This window comes from Aricia agestis, chromosome 3 (assembly GCF_905147365.1).
Source record: "Aricia agestis chromosome 3, ilAriAges1.1, whole genome shotgun sequence".
NCBI lineage: Eukaryota > Metazoa > Arthropoda > Insecta > Lepidoptera > Lycaenidae > Aricia > Aricia agestis.
Window position 1 is genome coordinate 8676311 of NC_056408.1, and position 21655 is coordinate 8697965.

At 35.6% G+C, this 21655-nt stretch overlaps 2 protein-coding genes across 2 annotated transcripts in view; one reads left to right on the top strand and one right to left on the bottom strand.

The window, feature by feature from the left end:
- LOC121725645 (glutamate dehydrogenase, mitochondrial) overlaps positions 1-15769 on the bottom strand; it is a 32911-nt gene extending 17142 nt beyond the window's left edge. The window contains exons 1-4 of the mRNA XM_042112675.1: positions 15174-15769; positions 6441-6641; positions 2824-2963; positions 2501-2594 (exon numbers count right to left, since the gene is read on the bottom strand). Coding sequence (XP_041968609.1) covers positions 2501-2594; positions 2824-2963; positions 6441-6641; positions 15174-15606 — 868 coding nt within the window. The 5' untranslated portion in view covers positions 15607-15769. The remainder of the gene's footprint in view (positions 1-2500; positions 2595-2823; positions 2964-6440; positions 6642-15173) is intronic.
- Positions 15770-18788: 3019 nt separating this feature from the next.
- Positions 18789-20651, top strand: LOC121725647 (F-box/LRR-repeat protein 7-like). Its single transcript, XM_042112676.1, has one exon. The coding sequence runs from the start codon at positions 19039-19041 to the stop codon at positions 20086-20088; it is 1050 nt and encodes a 349-aa protein (XP_041968610.1). The 5' UTR covers positions 18789-19038; the 3' UTR covers positions 20089-20651.
- The last annotated feature ends 1004 nt before the right edge of the window (positions 20652-21655 follow it).

Here is a 21655-nt window from a genome sequence, read left to right on the forward strand (position 1 = left end):
GTTACATCAGCGTTGCGTCGACGCAGCGCTGCCGTTTGACGCATAGCCGGCCACACGGGCGCTGCGTCATCGCAGCGTTATTACGAAGCAGTCTTAACGTCAACACCCCCTCCCGCTTCCTCTCGGGGGCTGCTGTCCGTCATGTGTGCGTTGCGACGACGCAGCGCGCCGTGTGTTCACCTTGGTTATTAATTGTATGTAAAACAACGCAACGGCAGCGCTGCGTCGATGCAACGCTGACGATGCGTTATGTCAAATCCCATACATATTAACATACTGACACCTACTTTTGCTATCAAATGTATTTTGACTAAGGCTCCTACCTACATAGGTGACAACTGACACCTATACATATATAGGTAGGAGGCAGGAGCACGTCTTTTTTGTGCTCGGCTTATACATTTACTACGACTGCAGGCGTCAGATTGCACCGACACCTCACCTAACTTCAGAAGTCAGAATCTTATGTAATGCAATGCGACACAGCATTTTTAAAATAACTATTCAAATAAATTTTAAAGAAGGATCGATGCGTTACTTTATTATTAAATCCAAAGAAAACAATAACCGAAATAATTATTTAATATAAAATAATTATAATAAGACGTACCAAAAGTACGGTATTTCATGAAATATGAAACAAAAGCTCCACGAAAATATCTCGTAGGCATTATCTTAATATATATATTTCTTGTGTGCGTGTGTATGTGACTGAACTCCTCCTAAACGACTGGACCAATTTTGATGAAGTTTTTTGTGTGTGTTCGTGGAGATTCGAGAATGGTTTAGATTTACAGTTTGGTCTACTGGAAAATGTTTTTTCAATTAATTTCTTATTTATAAGGAGTTGTTGATTTTGGAATGTTTTACATTAGATCCGGCGGACGGCGCTATCATCGCATTCAATATTATTCTATTTCAATTTTAGTTTGTCCTGACCGATGGTGCTACGATTAATTTGAAAAAAAAAATTGTTATTCAATTCATGTGCTGATTAAAATATTAAATAAATAACACATAGGCTACAATTTTAACCGACTTTCAAAATGGGGGAGGTGTTATGTTCGTTTTCTTATATTCAACGATTACTCCGCCGTTTGTTAACCGATTTTCAAAATTTTTCTTTTGGTATATAGGCTATCATCCCAATTTGGTATTATATTCAGAAAAGTGGTCTTCTGATCTGATGAAGGATCCATAAGTAATCGAGGGAACTCCTCAAAACTTATAGGGAAACATATGGTGACTTCGATTTCGTGAGAAGTATTCTAAGCATATGCTACCAACAAGTAACATTTTGCACCGAGATATACCTGGTATACCGTGGTTCGGAAGGTGCTGAGAGAATTCCTGATTCTTTATAGATACAAGTTTGGGAGTTTCGGCGTTGTTTTAAGAACAGAAAGCATATGCTACTATGCAAATTACATTCTTCATCATCATCATCATCACTACCATATTATACCATTTCATAGTCTTTTAGATCGAGACTCGAGTTTGTCAAGCGATAATTAAAAAAAATCTATATCTACCTAATATTATAAACCTGAAGAGTATGTTTGCTTGAACGCGTCAATCTCAGAAACTACAGGTCCGATTTAAAAACTTATCTCAGTGTTAGATAGATCATTTATCGAGTAAGACTCATCATTTATCGAGAAGGTTATATTATATTATTACTCTAAGACTAATACGACAGAAGAAACTCAGGAAAATGTGGGAAAAACGGGGGAAATATTTTTTATGGGAAAATGTAGCTACGGATTCTGTAAAATTTCTAATTTACGCGGGCGAAGCCGCGCGGGACATCTAGTAAGCGTATAAAGGCCTGAGTCAAGAGCGGTGTTGGCCAACTTGTACAAACTAACGATTGACCTCAAAACACAGGTGGGAGTTAAGATCGCGATTCTAACAATATACACACTCTCTCCGCATTATGAAGCATTCATGGAAGTGCATTCGTTTGAACAGCATAATATTATTATGCTAGTCTATTCGCGTTAAGTCTAGTGAGTCATTGGCCCTAATGTCAAAATGGTTCTCCTCAATTGGAGTATGAAAATAATTAATTGGTAAATTTTGTGTTGTGCGCTGATGAATTATGATGAATTATGTTGTGTTGTGCGCTGCAATAGCGAAACAGACTTTATATTTAAATATGAACAGAGAAGTAGACGGTAGACACTTCAAATGATAAAACCTGTATTTTCTAAAGAGGTTATTGCAGGGGTTCCCAATCTATTTTAGCCTGCAGTGCACTTACAGGTCAATATTTTGTGACGGCGCCCTTCTCTACCTAGCTATTCCAAAATTTTACAGTTTTATTTTATAATATTTGTGTGGTTATGGCTAATGATGGAGGATCGACTCACGAGTCACGGCGCCCCTCTTGCCTTTCCACGGCGCACCACGGCGCCGCGGCGCACAGTTTGGAAACCCCTGGGTTATTGTATAATTACTACCTACTTCACAATATCACGATTCACGAGATGTGACTTACCGATCATGCTCATGTAATTGGCCTCGTTGATGAAGTTCTCAAGACCGTGGAAAACACCTCTGCCGGTAGCCGAGACACGGCCGTGAATTCCACCCTAAAGAAAAAAAATCATTTCAATTCGTATGTTATTAAAATATAACATTAGTATGCTTAAAAATTTGTATGTTATGAAGTACCTAGTCGTCAAACGTATAAATTTCGAGATCTCTTCTGAGTCGGTCTACTCGGTGGTTTTGTTTACTCTGGCACAGTCGTCCATTGAAAACAATTAAAATAAAAACAACGGAAGATTTCAGAAATTTGAATTTAGAACATGTATTTACCTGGTTGATGGGTTTTCCGGTGACACAGGCGTGGGCGTTGATGTCCTGGTAGCCGATGGTCTTAGCATACGTGTCAGCGATCCACGACATCTCGCGCTCGCCGGTACCCATGTCCGGGGCTGGCACATCAACGCCGGGCCCTGATAAAAAAAGTTAGATTTAAAAAGGTGTTAATCTTTGACAGTTACTTTTTTCTAGAGTGCCAGAAGTTGATCGAAATATTCAGCTGTAGGTAAGAAGACATTAATTACGGTACCTATAAATAGAAACCTGGGACCAATGTACAAGTGCGACGAACTGCAATAAAAATAGATTCGGACAATAGAATGAATGTTAGCAAAAACAGCATTGAACACATTTCATGTCGAAACTATACACCTACACAGAATAATATTATATTTTTTTATGTACTAGAGATCGCCCAATGGTCGAAATTCGACCTTAGTTTCAACGACATTAGGACTACAACTTACCTATATTTTGTAAAAAATATTAACTATCATATTTTTTTCAACTCTTGTCTCTGGGACTCAGCTGATCTTAGACTGGCCGTGTAAGCATTGTCTAATAGTATATTCTAAGATTCAATAAAAAAAATCTATAATCCATTTTCAATTTGTCACCTTGGTGTCAACAAACTTCAACCATAAATAAAAGAGTATAATTCGTATGTATAGGCTTGTCAATCAAAAATCTGTCAATTTTTTAGTGTGTGTGTTGTAGTGTGTGTAATGTTTTATTTGTTAAAAAAATGAATGTTAAAAGCATACTTTCAAAATAATATTAGCTCGATGCACTCCTTCACCATATAAACTATAACTATGCAAAATTTCATTCACCTACGTTTCTCCATTTTTCGTCAAAACGGATACAAAGATTTTGGCTTACGTATTAATATATAGATTCTGTAGATTGCAAATACTATGGCTATATTAATGCATGTTTTAATCATTATATGATTAAAACATGCATTAATATAGCCATAGTATAACAAATTAAAAGAAATTATTAATATATTATTTACTTACATTTAATTTTTACATTATATTAACCATTATTTAGTTCATTAGTCATTACGAAATAACGGGAAAATTTTAGTAATTAAAAAAAATGTTCCAATGCCATCCGTTTGCAGTTAACTGTAACCATGTTATCTCATGAAAACATACAACTTACAAGGGAGCAAATATTAGTATTGTTAAGGCTAAGGTCTACACTTATTTGCTTTGCCCTTTAGACTATTCTTAAGGCTAACGAATATAAATAGAACATATTACATAACTTCTAGTACCCTATTTTAGAAAGAATTAACTGAAGTCCTAGTTCTAGAAATAGGTACTGCGGATCATACAATGTATGATCACTTTCCTCGCAGACAGTAGGACAGCAGACGTTGTCTTTGATGGGTTGTAAATAGCGTGTTGGAACTTGGCAAAATGACAATTGGGTTTACTCACGCCAGGCAAGAAAAAATCTATAGGCGCGGCAAAGAATTTGTGTCTACGGCCAAAAGAACAAAATCTCTAGAATCTAGTACATTGTACTTTTTAATTGAACTCCTAATCAAAAAATTAATTGACCAAGTTTGTGCATATCACACATTTGATAAGTATTGATTTATTATCGTGTCAAATATCGTAAACACCTGTTTCCTTCTACAAGTTTGATACGAATTATGACGTAATAGTCAGGGAGCTCTAGAACATTTTTTTTTTATTACTATCAAGCAAATTTTTTGTGAGTAGCTTAATTTTGATAAGACAAACAACATTTTTATCTGCGAAAAATCTTGAAATTGGTAGCTAACAGAGATAGAAAGGATTTCATACTTTGATTTGATAGTCCTAAAATATGGATTGTTCTATTTGTAGGACAATGTTACTCTTAAATTATACTATTATATATCATATTTTATTAATCTATCAATATTAAATAATAAATATACAAATAAAATCGGGCAAGTTCGAGTCGGACTCGCGCACGAAGGGTTCCGTATTGTTATATAGCAAACAGACCAAAAATTGTGTTTTTGTATGGGAGCCCCCCTTAATTTTTTATTTTATTTTAATATTATTCTTAAATATATTTGAAGTAGACATAATTATGGCCTGTGTGAAAATATCAAGTGCCTACCTGTTGCCATTATTGGTATCGAGCAAAAAAGGCTAAAAAATCACGTTTGTTGTATAAGAGCCCCCATTAAATATTAATTTTATTTTGTTTTTAGTATATGTTGTTATAGCGGCAACAGAACTGATATATACACAATCTGTGAAAATGTCAGAACTCTAGCTATAGCGGTTCTTGAGATACAGTCTGTAGGCCTACTACGAAACCGTTTTGAGACTCAATCTGCTGAGAATGCCGCGACCTGCTCTGACAACGTAATTTCTCGTTTATTTTAGAGTAGAACGCTTTACGCTGCATTCTCGTACGATTGTTTTAGTCTCAAAACGATTTCGTGGTATGGCCCCTGGAGAAAGACAGACAGACAGACATCGAAGTCTCATGAATAGGGTCGTGTTTTCACCCTTTGATAATTTTTTATGTAATAAAAAAAATGGTCTAGGGCTTCCTGACTATAACGTAAAAAGACCTGGACACACAAAACATTAATTCCAGTCTACAAACAACACAAGAAGTCGGTGAAAAACAACGCCGACTTTACATTTAAAGAAAATCTTTCGTGTTTCTTTGTTATGTTTCAGTTCTAACTAGTATTATTAACATAATACGTAGTGACGACCTCTGTGGCTCAGTGGTGAGCGCGTCGGTAGCTCAAGCCGGGGGTCGCGGGTTCGAATCCCGCCGACGGAACAAATATTGTTCAAAGTTCCCGGGTCTGGATGTGTATTATATATGTGTATGATATAATAAAAATCTTAAATATATGTATAGTATAAAATTATTAAATATATTTCCGTTGTCTGGTGCCTGTAACACAAGTCCTTTAGGTACTTAGCACGGGGCCAGACTGACGTGGTGTGAAGCGTCCATAGAATAAAAAAAAAAAAAAAAAAAAAAAAAATATTATCTACTTTAGAGGAATGTTAATCTAGAATCTAGAGTTATTACATACGTGGTATCCAGTATTTTTATCATAAGATGTAGAGCAGACGGTAGCGGTTATCAGTGACAGGCAATGACAGCGTACAAGGTCAGAAAATCACGATCCGATAGAGCTATTTCCATCGAGGCATATCTGCACTAGGCAGTAATTTTCAACATGCAACATAAGTCAGGTTATTGACATGGACGACAATGACCTTTTGCGATATCTACTTTGTAACATGCTGAAGTAGTAAAATCGCTTAGGTTCTAATCAGGTTTAAGATGGGAAGTTTTTCCTTTCTAAGCTTGTTTCACCTCTAGTACCACCTGGACATTGAAGGAACCGGTTTGTTTCATTTCGAAATTGTTCCGAGGCAAGCACCAATACTTTTTGTGCTTTGTTTTGCGACACTCCTACGGCGTGCGTCAAAACTCAAAACACATGGGCGAAAGATGATCTTTTCGTCAAGAGTATTCGATTTAAAGAATCTCTGGTAATCGAAAGGTGAGCTTTAGGACTTACATCTTATCGAGCCAAGAACCTTTCTAAAAATTAAAATTCTCACCAATGAATCCCTTCTTGGCCAGCTCGAGGGTGAATCGTCGTGTGATCTTCTCCAGTTCATGTTCGGAGTACTCCTTGGGGTTGATCTTGATACCGGCCTTAGCACCGCCAAACGGCACGTCGACGCAGGCGCACTTGAATGTCATCAGAGCAGACAGAGCCTTGACTTCATCCCTGGTGACATCAGTTGAGAATCGAATACCTGAAATAGGATTATGTATTAGAGTGAGGAATTTTACAGAATCGCGAAATACTAACATTGAAGTTCTATATTCTAGATTCTAGAAGCTTTCTAGTTTCTAACAATTTCGTCCAGAGACGTTGCAACTTGCAAGGCGAATTAGAGAAACCAGATTATAGTGGACCTGTTTTTCCACCGTTTAACACTTTTAAGCTAAGTATCGCCACTCTTAAAAACGTCTCGACTCTCAATTGTAATACGTTTTTTATTCCATTTAATATCCCCCGGTCCGTGGCAAACGCGACATAAGAACATAATTAGGCTATATTGAAATGACGCACTGGCACATAAAACTGAGGAAATTACTTTCAATACAGGCTTTTGGTATATGCATTAACAATTTATATCAACTAAAGGCTTCTCTATCTATAGATTCAAAGGTATCAATCGTGGAATAATAATTATAGAGCTTATTGATAAATAAACTAGCTGTTGCCCGCGACTTCGTCCGTGTGGACTTTAGTTTATAAGTAGTTGTTCCAGTACATCGATCAATTGAGTCGTTTACGCGCAAATAAGAAAAGTATATTGTGTGGGAACCGCACATTTTTCCGGGACAGAAAATATTCCTTGTCCTAGATTCAAATTAGTATCTCCAATCTCCATGCCAAATTTTCTCTAAATAGATTAAATAGTTTAGGTGAGAATCACAAAAGTTTATTGTGCGGGAACTGTACATTTTCCGGGACAAAATTAGTATTCTTTGTCCTTTCCCGAGACTCAAAGTATCTCCATTTTTTTTTTTTTTATGAAATAAGGGTGCAAACGAGCAAACGGGTCACCTGATGGAAAGCAACTTCCGTCGCCCATGGACACTCGCAGCATCAGAAGAGCTGCAGGTGCGTTGCCGGCCTTTTAAGAGGGAATAGGGTAATAGGGGAGGGTAGGGAAGGGAAGGGAATAGGGGAGAGTAGGAAAGGGAATAGGGTAGAGGATTGGGCCTCCGGTAAACTCACTCACTCGGCGAAACACAGCGCAAGCGCTGTTTCACGCCGGTTTTCTGTGAGAACGTGGTATTTCTCCGGTCGAGCCGGCCCATTCGTGCCGAAGCATGGCTCTACCACGTAGAGCTCTCCATACCAAATACCATCAAAATAGATTGAATAGTTAATGCGCAAATCATAAAAGTATATTGTGCAGTAACCGTACATTTTTCCGAGACAAAATGTATCCTATGTTCTTTTCGGGACTCAAAGTATCTTTATAAGATTATACCAAATTTCAGAAAAATGCGTCCAGCCGTTTACGCGTGATGTCGTGACTCGTGAGTCGTGACTACGCGAAATATAACGTTCCGCGCAGCTTCACCCGCGTTAATTAGATATTTCACAGACAAATTAGTCCATAAAAAATAGCCTTTGATCCTTCACGTGGTCTACTTCTTATCTGTGCCAAATAACAGAAAAATTGCTTCAGTAGTTCGTGAGATAAGCCTTTTCAAATAATTTCCCCCGTTTTTTTCACATTTTTCTCTATTTCTGCGCTCCTATTAGTCTTGACGTAATAAAATATAACCTATAGCCTTCCTCAATAAATGGGCTATATAACACTGAAAGAAGTTTTCAAATCGGACCAGTAGTTCCTGTGATTAGCGCGTTCAAGTAAGCCATTTCAAAAAATTTATCCCGTTTTTTCCACTCTTTCCTCAATTTCTTCGCTCTTATTAGTCTTAGCGCAATAAAATATAGCTTACAGCCATCCTTAATAAATAGGCTATCTAACACTGAAAATTTTTTTCAAATCGGACCAGTAGTTCCTGAGATTAGCGCGTTCAAATAAACCCCTTTCAAATAATTTCCCCCCGTTTTTTTTCCACACTTTCCTCTATTTCTTCGCTCCTTTTAGTATTAGCATGATAAAATATAGCCTATAGCCTTTCTTGATAAATGGGCTATCTAACACTGAAAGAATTTCTCAAATCAGACCAGTAGTTCCTGAGATTAGCGCGTTCAAACAAACAAACTAACAAACAAACAAACTCTTCCCAATTATAATATTAGTATAGATAATTATTTTTAACAAAAAATTAAAACCGACTTCCAAGGTAAAAACAATAATAACAACCTTATAATATGAACTAAAAAGTATTAAATAATTTTTCCTATCTAATAGTGCCTTTTTCCGAATTCGGCTAAACCTCAACTATTTCTGTACTCAATCTTCATCATTACAGAATATTTGAAACTTTTGGAACTGGTACCGACTTCAAAATTATGAAGATTGAGTACAGAAGTAGTTGAGGTTTAGCCGAATTCAGAAAAAGGCACTATTAGATATGAAAAATTATTTAATACTTTTTAGTTCATATTATAAGGATGTTATTATTGTTTTTACCTTGGTTTTTTTTTTGTTAAAAATAATAATTTCACTCTTTTTAGTTACCTACTAACCATCGCGTAAGAAAATTCAACTTGTACCCCTTAATATTATCTTAATCTTGGTAAATGTTTACAAACCTACCCAATTTATTTGACAAACTACTACAAAAGAAAGTCGACGGAGCCCCGCTACGCGGAGCTCTTATATCTGGGTGTTGTGGTCTAAGTTCCAACCTAACCTAACCTACTTTTGGACTTTCTAGATTGTGTTTGTTTTTGTTTTGGCGGGGGGCTGCGCCCCCCGAGCCTGCCCTTCGGTATCCGTAGCTGAGTAGTGAAGTAAGACCCACTCATCACAGCCTTGAGATGCCTTAAAAATACTTCGTAAACATCAGAAAACAGATGATCATATCTGAAGATTACGAAAATCTCAAATGTGAATTTCTTCTAAACGGAGAGTTTACTGGCGGTGGAAACGGTAAGTAGGAGTTTTTCTCACCCAAAACAATCCTCCTTAACCCATGTCACCAACATTTAATTGACGTAGGTTCCTAAACCTTAGCCATATTTTTCTAAGTATTTTCGCCATACTAACAAGGTTCACATTTCGGCCTGTCATTCGACAGGGGTTGGTTTTTGAGAAAAGTTTATCTGAGCTTTTTTGCTTCCCTTGGTGCCCCCTATCGACTGGTATATTAAAAAGGGGTGGTCATAGGGAGTTGTATTTTTGTCGTCAAATTTTTTTAAGTATTTTCGCCATACGAACGAGGTTCGTATATCGGCCTGTATCTGGCCAGGGGTTGATTTTTGAGAAAAGTTTATCTGAGATATATTCAAAAAGGGTGGTTATAAGAGGTTAAAATTTTGACGAAAAATTTTTCTAAGTCTTTTTTCCATAGTGACCTGTTTCCTTCATTCCAACCCAAATGTGTGCCTTACGCTCTGGACTAAAGGTTGAATTTGTTACTTATGTTCAATTTTGTGGTACTTGAAATATTATGTATTTTGAAACAACATTAAGTATATTTTTTTGTATTAAAATTGCTTTCAAATGTACCAAATAAATAAGGACATAACGTGTTACGTGATGACTGATGATATTATATTGTATCCATATACAACCATGTGAGTTGTGACATTGGTGACCCTGACATGGTAGTGATGATGATGATGAATGTAATTTGCATAGTAGCATATGCTTTCAGTTCTTAAAACATGGTAGTGATGATAATGATGAATGTAATTTGCATAGTAGCATATGCTTTCAGTTCTTAAAACAACGCCTAAGCCCCCAAACTTGTATCCATAAGGAATCCGGAGTTCTCTTAGTATCTTCGGAACCATAGTATACCTTGATGCAAAATCTTGCGTTTTGGTAGCATATGCTTGGGATGCTTCTCATAAAACCAAAATCACCATATGTTTCCATATAAATTTTGAGGAGTTCCCTCGATTACTCATGGATCCCATCATCAGATCACCACTTTTGTGAAAATGGGACCAAATTGGAGTGAAACCTAATATAACAAAATAAAAATTTTGAAAATCGGTTCACAAACGGCGGAGTAGTGGTCGAACATACAAAAAAAAATATCCACAGCCGAATATATAACCTCCTCGTTTTTTGGAAGTCGGTTAAAAATGGAACCTGCTATAGGTATTGTTTTCTGGTGTCTTATATTTCACGAGTCCGGATCCTAAGCTATTTTTTGGCCATTCTTTGTCAAATACCATAATACGTCTTGACTCTTGATATTGATGAGATAAATGTTTACAAAAATAAAAGATTACATTTTCGTCATGTTCACATGAGATCTCGTCACTGAACAAAAGTGGGTGTGATCTGGACATCACGCTTCGTCAACTAAAAATATCGTTCTAATGGATGACGATTCTAGTCAACATGGATACAAGATTATCACTTTTACCAAAAAATTATCGTGTGCTGTTCATTATCTTGTTTTCGTGTTATATAAATATTTGATAAGACGCTGCACACAGCACAACATGATGTCAGAGATACGCAAATGTTTTTGTAGGTGTGCGAATACGTGACTTTCGGAGGCGAGATAGATTATCAGTACAGGTTATTTGAAGGGTAAGTTTTGGTATCCATGACCAGACTTTTCTATAGCCAGATGATATTTAGAGCGTTACCACTGCAACGTGCGGCGCGATATCACAAACACCTTTTTGCCTTGGACTTAAGAGAGCTTTATAAAATCATGCGCAGTCACCGACCACTCTATTCACTCTATACCACTTTTGAATCTTATTTCCAAGGTCAAATAGTAGTACACCATATCTGTATTTTACTGAACATTGGTCTAAGGTCTTTGCGAAGCGTATTACCATTTACCATCCTTATGCAATGTTTTAAATTGAATTACTTATCGGATTATATATTCCTATGACGTCAAACGCGTCAGAGCCCCGCCCACTGTTGCTAACGACATTAGCGAACCAATGTGTGGTGACTGGTGTGTGTGGTATCGCGACTGCTGTATGGAACTAATTTATCTCAGCCGTAGCCAGCAATGCTATTTTAATCAGATGTCACGTGTGGTAATGATTGATGGACTTTTCTTTGGAATCTTGAATGATCACCCACTCGAAGTATTGGTTATGGAGGTGAATAACAATATGACCAGTACACTGTACTAAGCTTTATACTTTGTTAGTATGTATATAGAATCGAGATCGTAGTTTTGATTCTTTAGGATCTCAGTTTTGGGGGTCCTTGCCTTCTAGAACTCTATTTACAGAAGCGTCACCAGCATTATTAATAATATTTGCCGGTTCCAATTTTGTAATGACACCATTTTATCCTCCCTGGACCGTGGTAAAGCCGCAACTATTATCCTAGAAGCCATGAACATTCTGTTTAGGCCATTATATGATTTTGTGAGAAATACAAAAAAGCAGCAAATAATAAATACTTAACAATAACAAAGTAATCAAAATATAATCTACAATATTTGGTAGGAAATAATAACATGGAACAAATAAGAAATTTAAAAAAACCCCCACCAAATAACTTTAAAAAGTAATGAAATAATATATTTTACTGACTTTAAGTTTAAATAATTCTAAGTGTAAAGTGATATTTTAGTCCATAATTGTTGTCCACCCGTTTGGATGCTACGATGCCACAGACAGACAGACAGACAGACAGACAGACAGACAGACAGACAGACAGACAGACAGACAGACAGACAGACAGACAGACAGACAGACAGACAGACAGACCGACAGACAGACCGACAGACAGACACGTCAAACTTATAACACCCCTCTTTTTTGTCGGGGGTTAAAAATCAGTAAGAGCGAAAAAAGACAGATTGATAATCTTGAGACAACAAAATGTTTACTTAATATATTTAACTAGCTATTAATAGTTTTGACCGAGCTAATTAATATATTTAATTAGCTCGGTCAAAACACATATAAAATGACATTTTCTAAAAATGATTCCTAGCTAGATCGATTTATCGCCCCCGAAACCCCCTATATACTAAATTTCATGAAAATCGTTGGAGCCGTTACCGAGATTCCAATATATATATACAAGAATTGCTCGTTTAAAGATATAAGATATAAACCAACCGTAGAACTGATATAATCAGTGATGGTAGTTGATACCCATGGTGGCCAGTTTAATTAAACCCAGGCAAACCACTCCAGTTATTTTTATAGTGCTTAAGTGTGTGCCCAATAAGCACTAGCACTGTATTAAAGGTTCAGTACCCAAAGGGTAAAAACGGGACCTTATTTCTGAGATTTCAATGTCTGTCTGTCTCCAGACTGTATCTCAAGAACTCCTATTGTTGATATCTGAAATTTTCATCTTTCTTGTCTGAAAATTATGTGATTGTGCTGCATTATCCAGTTTTTTTTTTAATGAAATAACGGGGCACACGAGCAAACGGGTGACCTAATGGAAAGCAACTTCCGTCGCCCATGGACACTCGCAGCATCAGAAGAGCTGCATGTGCCTTGCCGGCCTTTTAAGAGGGAATAGGGTAATAGGGGAGGGTAGGAAAGGGAATAGGGTAGGGGATTGGGCCTCCGGTAAACTCACTCACTCGGCGAAACACAGCGCAAGCGCTGTTTCACGCCGGTTTTCTGTGAGAACGTGGTATTTATCCGGTCGAGCCGGCCCATTCGTGCCGAAGCATTGCTCTCCCACGTATATGCAGATGATATAATTGTTGCTGCTTTACTGATAAAAGTACAAAGTAATTATTTTAATTTGTCCGGTACCTATTCTTTTCATGGGAAGTGACAATTATTTCATTTATCCTTTTATTTTACCATTAAAGTTAATTACTATTAATTAAATAGACACACTGTTATGACACGTCATGTTATTATAATTATTATTAATATCATCTTTTTTACTGTTTTTACAGTAATCTTTGAAAAACCATTCAAACCTGTCCGATAGATAAATTTCTTCATTTTGGCTCGACAAGTAGACCCAGCTATTCTTAAGTTTTAGTATTTTTATAAAAGAATAGTTGATACCCGTAATTAAGTGGGAACCATAAAATTTTATGCAACAAAAACTATCCAATGTCCTTTATTGTTTCACAAAGATTTCAATATCAAATATCATCTAAATCAGTTCAGCCATTTAAATATAAAGAGGTGACAGACATACATATACTTTCTCATTTATTATAATATTATTTATTTATTAAAATATTGTTTCATGTTTGGTATTGTGAACATTTTACCACATTGTCTTGGACTAAAGTTTGACTATGCCAATGGGACTTGGCAATCATAATTTTGAGCATCATGAGTCATTTCCACACAGAAAAACAAAGATTGAAGGTTCCATTAAAAGAAGGATCAAATTGTAGAATGTAAATCTATGTCGGGCCAAGAGACAATTCTGTTTAGATCAGCCTTTCCCAAAGTTAGTGATAATGCCCTGTTGTGGGCGCTGAAGGCCTAAAAGGGTGGTGTGGAAATCACATGAGACAAAGGTGACTGACTGACATGAAAACTCAAAGGTGACTGACTGACATGGTGATCAACGCACAGCCTAAACCACTGGACCGATCGGGCTGAAATTTGGCATACAGGTAGATGTTATGACGTAGGCATCCGCTAAGAAAGGATTTTGATCAATTCCACCCCCAACGGGTTAAAATAGGGGATGAAATTTTGTATATAATATTACTTCTTAGCGCGAGCGAAGCCACGGGCAAAAGCTCGTTATAAAATAAAGTTGCTTTTATTCCCTCATGTCCCTTTGTTCCCTTTAATCTTTAAAACTACGCAACAGATTTTGATGATTCTTTCAGTGTTAGATAGCCCATTTATCAAGGAAGGCTATAGGCTATATTTTATCACGCTAAGACTAATAGGAGCGAAGAAATAGAGGAAAATGTGGAAATAATGGGTAACATTATTGGAAAGGGCGCTAATCTCAGGAACTTATGGTCTGATTTGAAAAATTATTTCGGTGTTAGCCCATTTATTGAGGAAGGCTATAGGCTATATTTTATCACGCTAAGACTAATAGGAGAATGTGGAAAAAACAGGGAATATTACTTGAAAGGGCTTATCTGACTGGAGCAATTTTTATGTTATTTGGCACAGATAAGAAGTAGACCACGGTCCCTGTGAGTGATCATAGACTATCAATTTTAATCATTTTTTTCAGTGGATATATATATATATATATATCCACTGAAAAAACCGTGCAACGCCAGGGCGGGTTGCTAGTATTCTTTAAATAAGGAATGCATTTTTTTACATTATGAATTTCAACATAAGGTTTTGTGTATGTATGAGTGTTGACTGATGACTGATAGACGAAAATGACCAAAATGTACTTTCGAATGAAAAACTGTAAATTTACACTAAGCCCAAAAAAGTTCGGGCGGTATTCCAACCCAACGACATATTCTGTAAAATTAACATTTTGCCAAGTACTTGTTACCTCAGAGCATTTTGCTGTAAGTACAACTTACAAGTACTTGCAGTAAAAACAACAAGTCGTTATGAAACCGAGTAAAGGTTATTTCTATGGATTTTTCCATCTTTTTGGTTAGTAATACGTAACATTGCAGAATCACGTGTTTTCAATTTTCACGTCTAAAAATAAGTTAATACTTGCAAGTGGGTGAAATGAAGAAAATAACGTGGATTTGCGACTTACCTCCTTTGGTTGGTGTTCTGTGGGACGAATGCTGAGCCCGGTATCCTAGGATCATTTCATAATCACCAGAGTCACGTCTGAGCGGAAACTGGATCTCGATGATGTGGTCACAGGGCTGCATAAGCTTCAAAATTCCGGCTACCTTTTTCTTCTTCTCTTCGATGGTAACCCTCGATTTCATATCTTCTACCAACTTATCTTCGATTACTTGACAGGCTCGGTGGAAAAAGTATTCCACCATGTCGAAAAATCTTGGATTTGCACTAGTGGGAATATCTTTAAGTCTGTCTGGAATTTCATGGCTTGCATAGTTGCGGCAGCTCACGTTTGCAATTGCGGGCACGAGCTTTATCGAAGTATTTACAGCTTCATTTTGAACAGCATTTTTCAGTGGCGGTACGACAGTTTTGGCGATACTCTTTAAGTGTAACATGATTTGAAATTTAATTTAATAAGTACTTATAAATGCCGGGATTGGAATCGGGCCGCTCCACAAGATAATATAAGTGCAAATTATTTATGTAATTTATTTGGTACAGCAAAGTAGAGACGACCCGTCCCGACGGATAGCGAGACACTAACAAAGTATTTTTATTCTGTGGTTTCAATATTTATATATTTGGTCGGATAAAAGCATGTGCCTTTGCAGATTTCATATAACTCAATATTTAATAAAATATTTATGTACTTTTATACTTTAATTATAATAGTAAATACTTATATTTTCCAAAACTAGAAACTTCGGTTTTTTTATTTCCGTAAATCGTCATGCGGTATGCGAAACTGTGATGGAATGGATACCTATATGATACCGCATTTATACATTCGCACGAATAGCGAGGCGAATCACGAGGCGAATGGCGAACACGAATGTGTAAACAGTGCGCTCGCTATTCGCCTCGCACTTCGCCTCGCGATTCGCGTCGAATGAAACTAAAGGGCTCCATTCACGGCAGGCCGCCTTGCCGTCGCGTCGCGCATCCGCCGGCGTGTTAAGCCCTTATTCCACCTTACTAAATTTAGACGTCTAAGGGCCGATTTTTCAATCCTGAGATAAAATGTCGGATAGTTAACTGAAGAATAGGTTATTCGGTGGTTCAACCGTCAAATAAGTCATGGTCAATTTTTCAAATGTCATTTATTCCATAGATCTGACCGAAATTTTGAACTCTGGCAACTCGCACTTTACACAGTTGAAACCTGTTGAAACAAATATCAAGATTAGAGTTCGACAAGGCTGTTTATGAACGTGGCGAGAAAAGGAACTAACGCTTCTATCATACAAAAACGTCATTTTTGACAGTTCTCCTTTACCAGCAGCCATAGCAGCGCACATTGACTGACATTGACACATTCAATTAAAGCCTTGTCGAACTGTACAACATACTATTTCCTGCACAGATTTCCTGTCTGTCAACGAAGTGTCTCAGTTTTTACCTCCACACATCTACCCTCCATAGTTATTTGTCTGTTTCGTTCGAATTGACGCCTGTGCACATTTATTGCTTATTGTGATTGAAAATAAAAAGACAGATGCTGTGAAAAAGACTTTTTGAACTGCACCAACCATTGCACCAACTATAGCTGTAGTCGTGTTCGTTTCGTTTTTCAAATGCACATTACGTATGCGCAAAGTTAAAAATTAGTGTCACTGTGAGTGTCATGTTCTAAAATCTTTATTGGTATTTTAGAACATGACACTCAATTAAATGAAGTTGACAGTCAGCTGCCAAACTGCGAAAAAATGAAACGAACACGGCTAGATAGCCGTGTTCGTTTCGTTTTTAAAAAAATAGTGTCAGTGTGAGCGTCATGTTCTAAAATCTGACAGAAATTGTTGGACTTGGTTGCACCAACTAACTTTAACTTTAACCTTAACTATAACCGGAAAAATTGACAGATGTCGTATGAGAATATGGGGTGTTTGGACGCCATATTTAACTTTAACTTTACCCACGCCTCTGGTGCAACCCAGTCTTAGTATTTTATTGGTATTTTAGAACATGACACTCAATTATAAAGTTGACAGTCAGCTGCCAGGCTGCGAAAAAATGAAACGAACACGGCTCATATTATTTAAGTAGATAGGATAGATCCAATGATAGATCTTTTGTTTCGTCTTGACTACCAATAATACAATACCGGGGTAAAAGGGTTGTTTTCTTTTTTAAATGTCCACCAGACAGCGCGACGGTAGACACTTCTAGATTTTCTATTGCCAGTTCTCCACCGATCTGAAATTAGCTGCAGGTTGGCATCACTGACTACATATTGGTTGTGTTTCTAAAAAATATCAGTGTACTGTCAAGTGTGACAAAAATCAAAAATATATCATAAACCTAAGCGTTCATTGGCCTAAGCGATTAGACCAGTATTTCGATCTAAGCAAGCAGGTGGGTAAAACTTTCAAACAAAAAAAAATTGGGTTCCAAATTTAAACGTAGCACCTAAAGTAAGTTGGATGATCTGTTCAATTTTTAAGCAAGATCGACTGTGATTGGTTGATAAAAAAGACGAAGAAGAAGTTTAAAACTCAAAGTTCGATTTTCAGTTAGTGAAAATTATTTTGTAGCAACTCTTTCAAAAATTGTAAATTAGTGGATTAATTATTGAAAAACTTGGTAAGCCATTGTAAAATGTAAATATAACCGTAAATTGATAAATTGAAGCAAAACATAACTATGTCATACCGTGTTCTAATACAAAGTATGTCATAGTGAATTTTTGCATAATATTTGTATAATAATTTACAACTTAAACTATAATAATATGAAAAAGATACATTATTATTTCATGGAAAATATTATAATGTATCAGTATGTATGCAGTTAATTTCGAAAATGTTGAAATGTGTCTATTGATTTATTGTAGTAATTAATTGCACGTTAAGGTTATTAACTATAATAATTTATATATGGAAATGTAGTACTTAAATGAAAAACTTTTCATTAATTTCAGATTTTTAGATCCCTGTACTAGTTTGCAACATTTTGGTCTGCAGGAAATGGTTGTTAAGGAGATTTAAGGAGGAGAAGAAGGAAGGTATGGGATTATGAGAGGTGCGGCCACTAAGGGAAAATCCTCTGATCAAGTGAGGTGGTGTACAGCTGGCCTGAGTCCTGAGCGATAGATTTCAGCTGTCGTATGTACAGAGTGTAACAAAAAAAGTAATAATACTTATGTGTGTATGTATAAAGATGCGCGTCCACTGGATCGGAATCGGAGCTGCGTACGCTCCGATTCCGATCCAGTGGACGGATTTGTTGCCATAACCTTGTGGATTAAATCTGTATTATTGTTTTATGTTTATTTAGCTATGGACAATAATTTTTATTGAAATAAAACATTTATTTGAGCTTATTTTTTTTAATTTTTGGTAAACATGCCAAACATAGAGTGGAAGGTTTTTCACTTAAAAAATTTAACTTTAGTTTCAATTTAAAAAAATAATAAATGTTTTTTTTTTCTTCTAAATCCCACCTCTTGTACGTAGTACCTATATGACATTCTCATATACTAGTAATCTGTGACATTCTCTTTGTGTTAGATGACGTCTGACGAAGAAGAATTTTTGAAAGATGTCTTGCACCATCTTGCACTATTGCAACTTTTTGTTTACGTTTTGTAAATAAAATAAAACGCAAAATGCATTTAGGATACATTCTATCAAAATAATGCGTAGTAACTATGACCACACTTTCTCACAATAATGTTTAAGCGTGAAAGCTAGAATAATACATTTTCTGATAAGCAAAGTAGGTATGCGTGGGATTCTTTGGACAACGTAGCATCACCTACATAGAATTTTATCAGTTTTTTATATACAAATTAATCTGTGGTCTTTTCACAAGAAATAAATTGTCCAATGTCCAAAGAGATGACTATTTGTGCAGAAGGTCCAGAAATGGGAATCAACATCTTACCTGATGAACTAATGATACATCTTTTTAAGTTTTTACCGCTAACATCTTTAATAACTTGTGAGAGCGTCTGTCTACGATGGAAAAAAATAGCAGGTGACCCTGTGTTGTGGCGTAAAATTACCATCGTCTACTCGGGAAAACCGGGGCAGAGTGAAGTAAGTGAAAAAAACTTAGAAATTATATTAACTCATCGCAACCTCATTCGCAATTTAAGAGTACAGTATGTTTATAGTTACTCCGTAATTAAAGACGTCATTGAAGAATGTTGTAACTTAATAAGCTTGGAGCTTGTCATGTGTAGAATAAGTAAAGAGTTCGAGGAACATATTCTCAAATGGCCGAAGCTAAGGAAGATAAGTTTGAAAAACTCTATTGTACTCGACACTGGGACTGAAATATCAATTGACTTCAGTAAATTTCAAGATCTGTCTTACTTAGCTTTATCAGACTTCGGGTTGTCACCAGTGAATTGCTATGGTTTATTACAGTGCAACAATCTCTGCCATATATACATTGAAAAAATCAAAACTTTAGAGCTAAGTTACATCAAGGATCTGATTATTTCCAAACAACATATAGTAGTAACATTGCATATATATGGAGGCAGCTCAGTTGATGACAGCTGCCTACAACTGTTAGCTAAATGTACAAACTTAAAAGATTTAGCTATAATCCGCAGTGAGAATTTGACAGATGATGGGTTGGTAGCTTTAGAATCCTTAAAAAATGTCGAGCACTTACAAATTTGGAACAATAATAACTTTACAGAAAAAAAATTACTGCGGACTCTAAGTAACCCAAATATTGTGACACTGAAAAGTTTAAGTCTCTCCAGAATACAAAACATAACCCCTGTTATAGTTGATGTCATATCAGAGTACTATAAAAGGCTAAAGTTTTTAGCTCTGTATCAATGTGTGAGAATTATAAATACAGATTATGAGAAACAACTCAAATCAAAATTTAGAAACATTGAAGTTGTGTTATACTAAAGTAATGCATCATATTATACTTTATTAACTACAAAGCTAGGTACTTAAAAATGTAGATATTAAGTTACCAGTCATCACAGACTAAACATTATAAATGATAATATAATGTTGTTACATACACAATTATTGTAAGGTGTCAGGAGAGGTGAAAAAACTAATTACATTTATGTATGTAGATCTATCATTTTATATTTTTGTTTAATTTGATCTAAAATAAGTATAGCAATCTCAATACGGGTTGGCTTTAATGTTAATAGTTTTAGTGCCTATAGTCAATAGTGGGTCTAGAGAAGGTACTATTTGACAAGATGATTTATTCATACTTGCATACTTACATACATATAAAAACATTTTAATAAAACAAATATTGTTGGACAATGTGATGTATTTCAGCTAAGTTCACAGTAAAAAATTATGGCATTGACATTATTGGTATGTTGTACAAATAAAAATTGTTTCAATTATTATTAGTGAGAGAAACACATTCCTGATATTTTATGTATGAATTTATGGAATATAATAATTATTATGATATGAAAAAAATGTACCTACAAAGTGTAGTTCATAAATTATAAAAAAATATAACTAGATCACATAATTAATCCACAAACCATATCACAGCAACCTCTTATTAAAGATGATTTCCATCACAAAACTTCATACAAGCCATTAATAAAAATAAACAACACATCTAATCATAAGAGAATTGTAGAAAAAATTCATTGCAAACAATATTCATAAATAAATGAAATACATATTACTAAGTATGAAGAAATGGAACCTCCGCTGGAACTTTGTCTTAATTTGTTTTGAGTTTCATGTCTGGACTTGACTTTGAAATCAAGTCAATCAAGTGATTATAAATTACTATTATTCCATACTTTGCAGCTTTGGAATAATAATAAGATCAGCGCGAATAATGATAAATGGGCAAAATACTTAAGTAAGAGGAATATTTTAAGCTTAATTTGTGTTATTTTAAACATGTGTTTAAATTATTGTTAAAATAATATATATTTTTTAAATATTTGTTCTATGGGCGTCAACGTCAGTAAAACTTTAGCAACTGATAACTATCTTACCCAAAGTTAAACGAAAAAAGCTTTGGCAACTAGTTGCAACTCAAGTAAAAGTTTTCAATGAAAATTAAGACTTTGTTTCTTCCAGTGCAGTACTTAAAATTATTATAATTGTCTCCGAAATTAAATTTAAGTTAGAATTAGTTTAGTCAGTTGGCTATTATATAAGATTTATAATTGATATGTTTAAATTTTGTATACATACAATACATGTATACCTGAGGAAATTGATTCCTAGGCAGTTGACAGACCTACATTGTTTGGTTGGCCTATGTCAATTCAATGTTAGTTGTGATCGGTCAGATGAGTTTGACTTAATGCAACCAAATTACTTACGTCCACCATCTGCCTAGGTATCAACTTCTCTGATAGTACATTTTTAATGTTATACGAAAAAACAAAGAAATTAAAAAAAATATGACACTAATTTCATCATAAATTAAAACATGTAAAACCAATCCAACCCACAGTAAAATCCATGTCAAAGT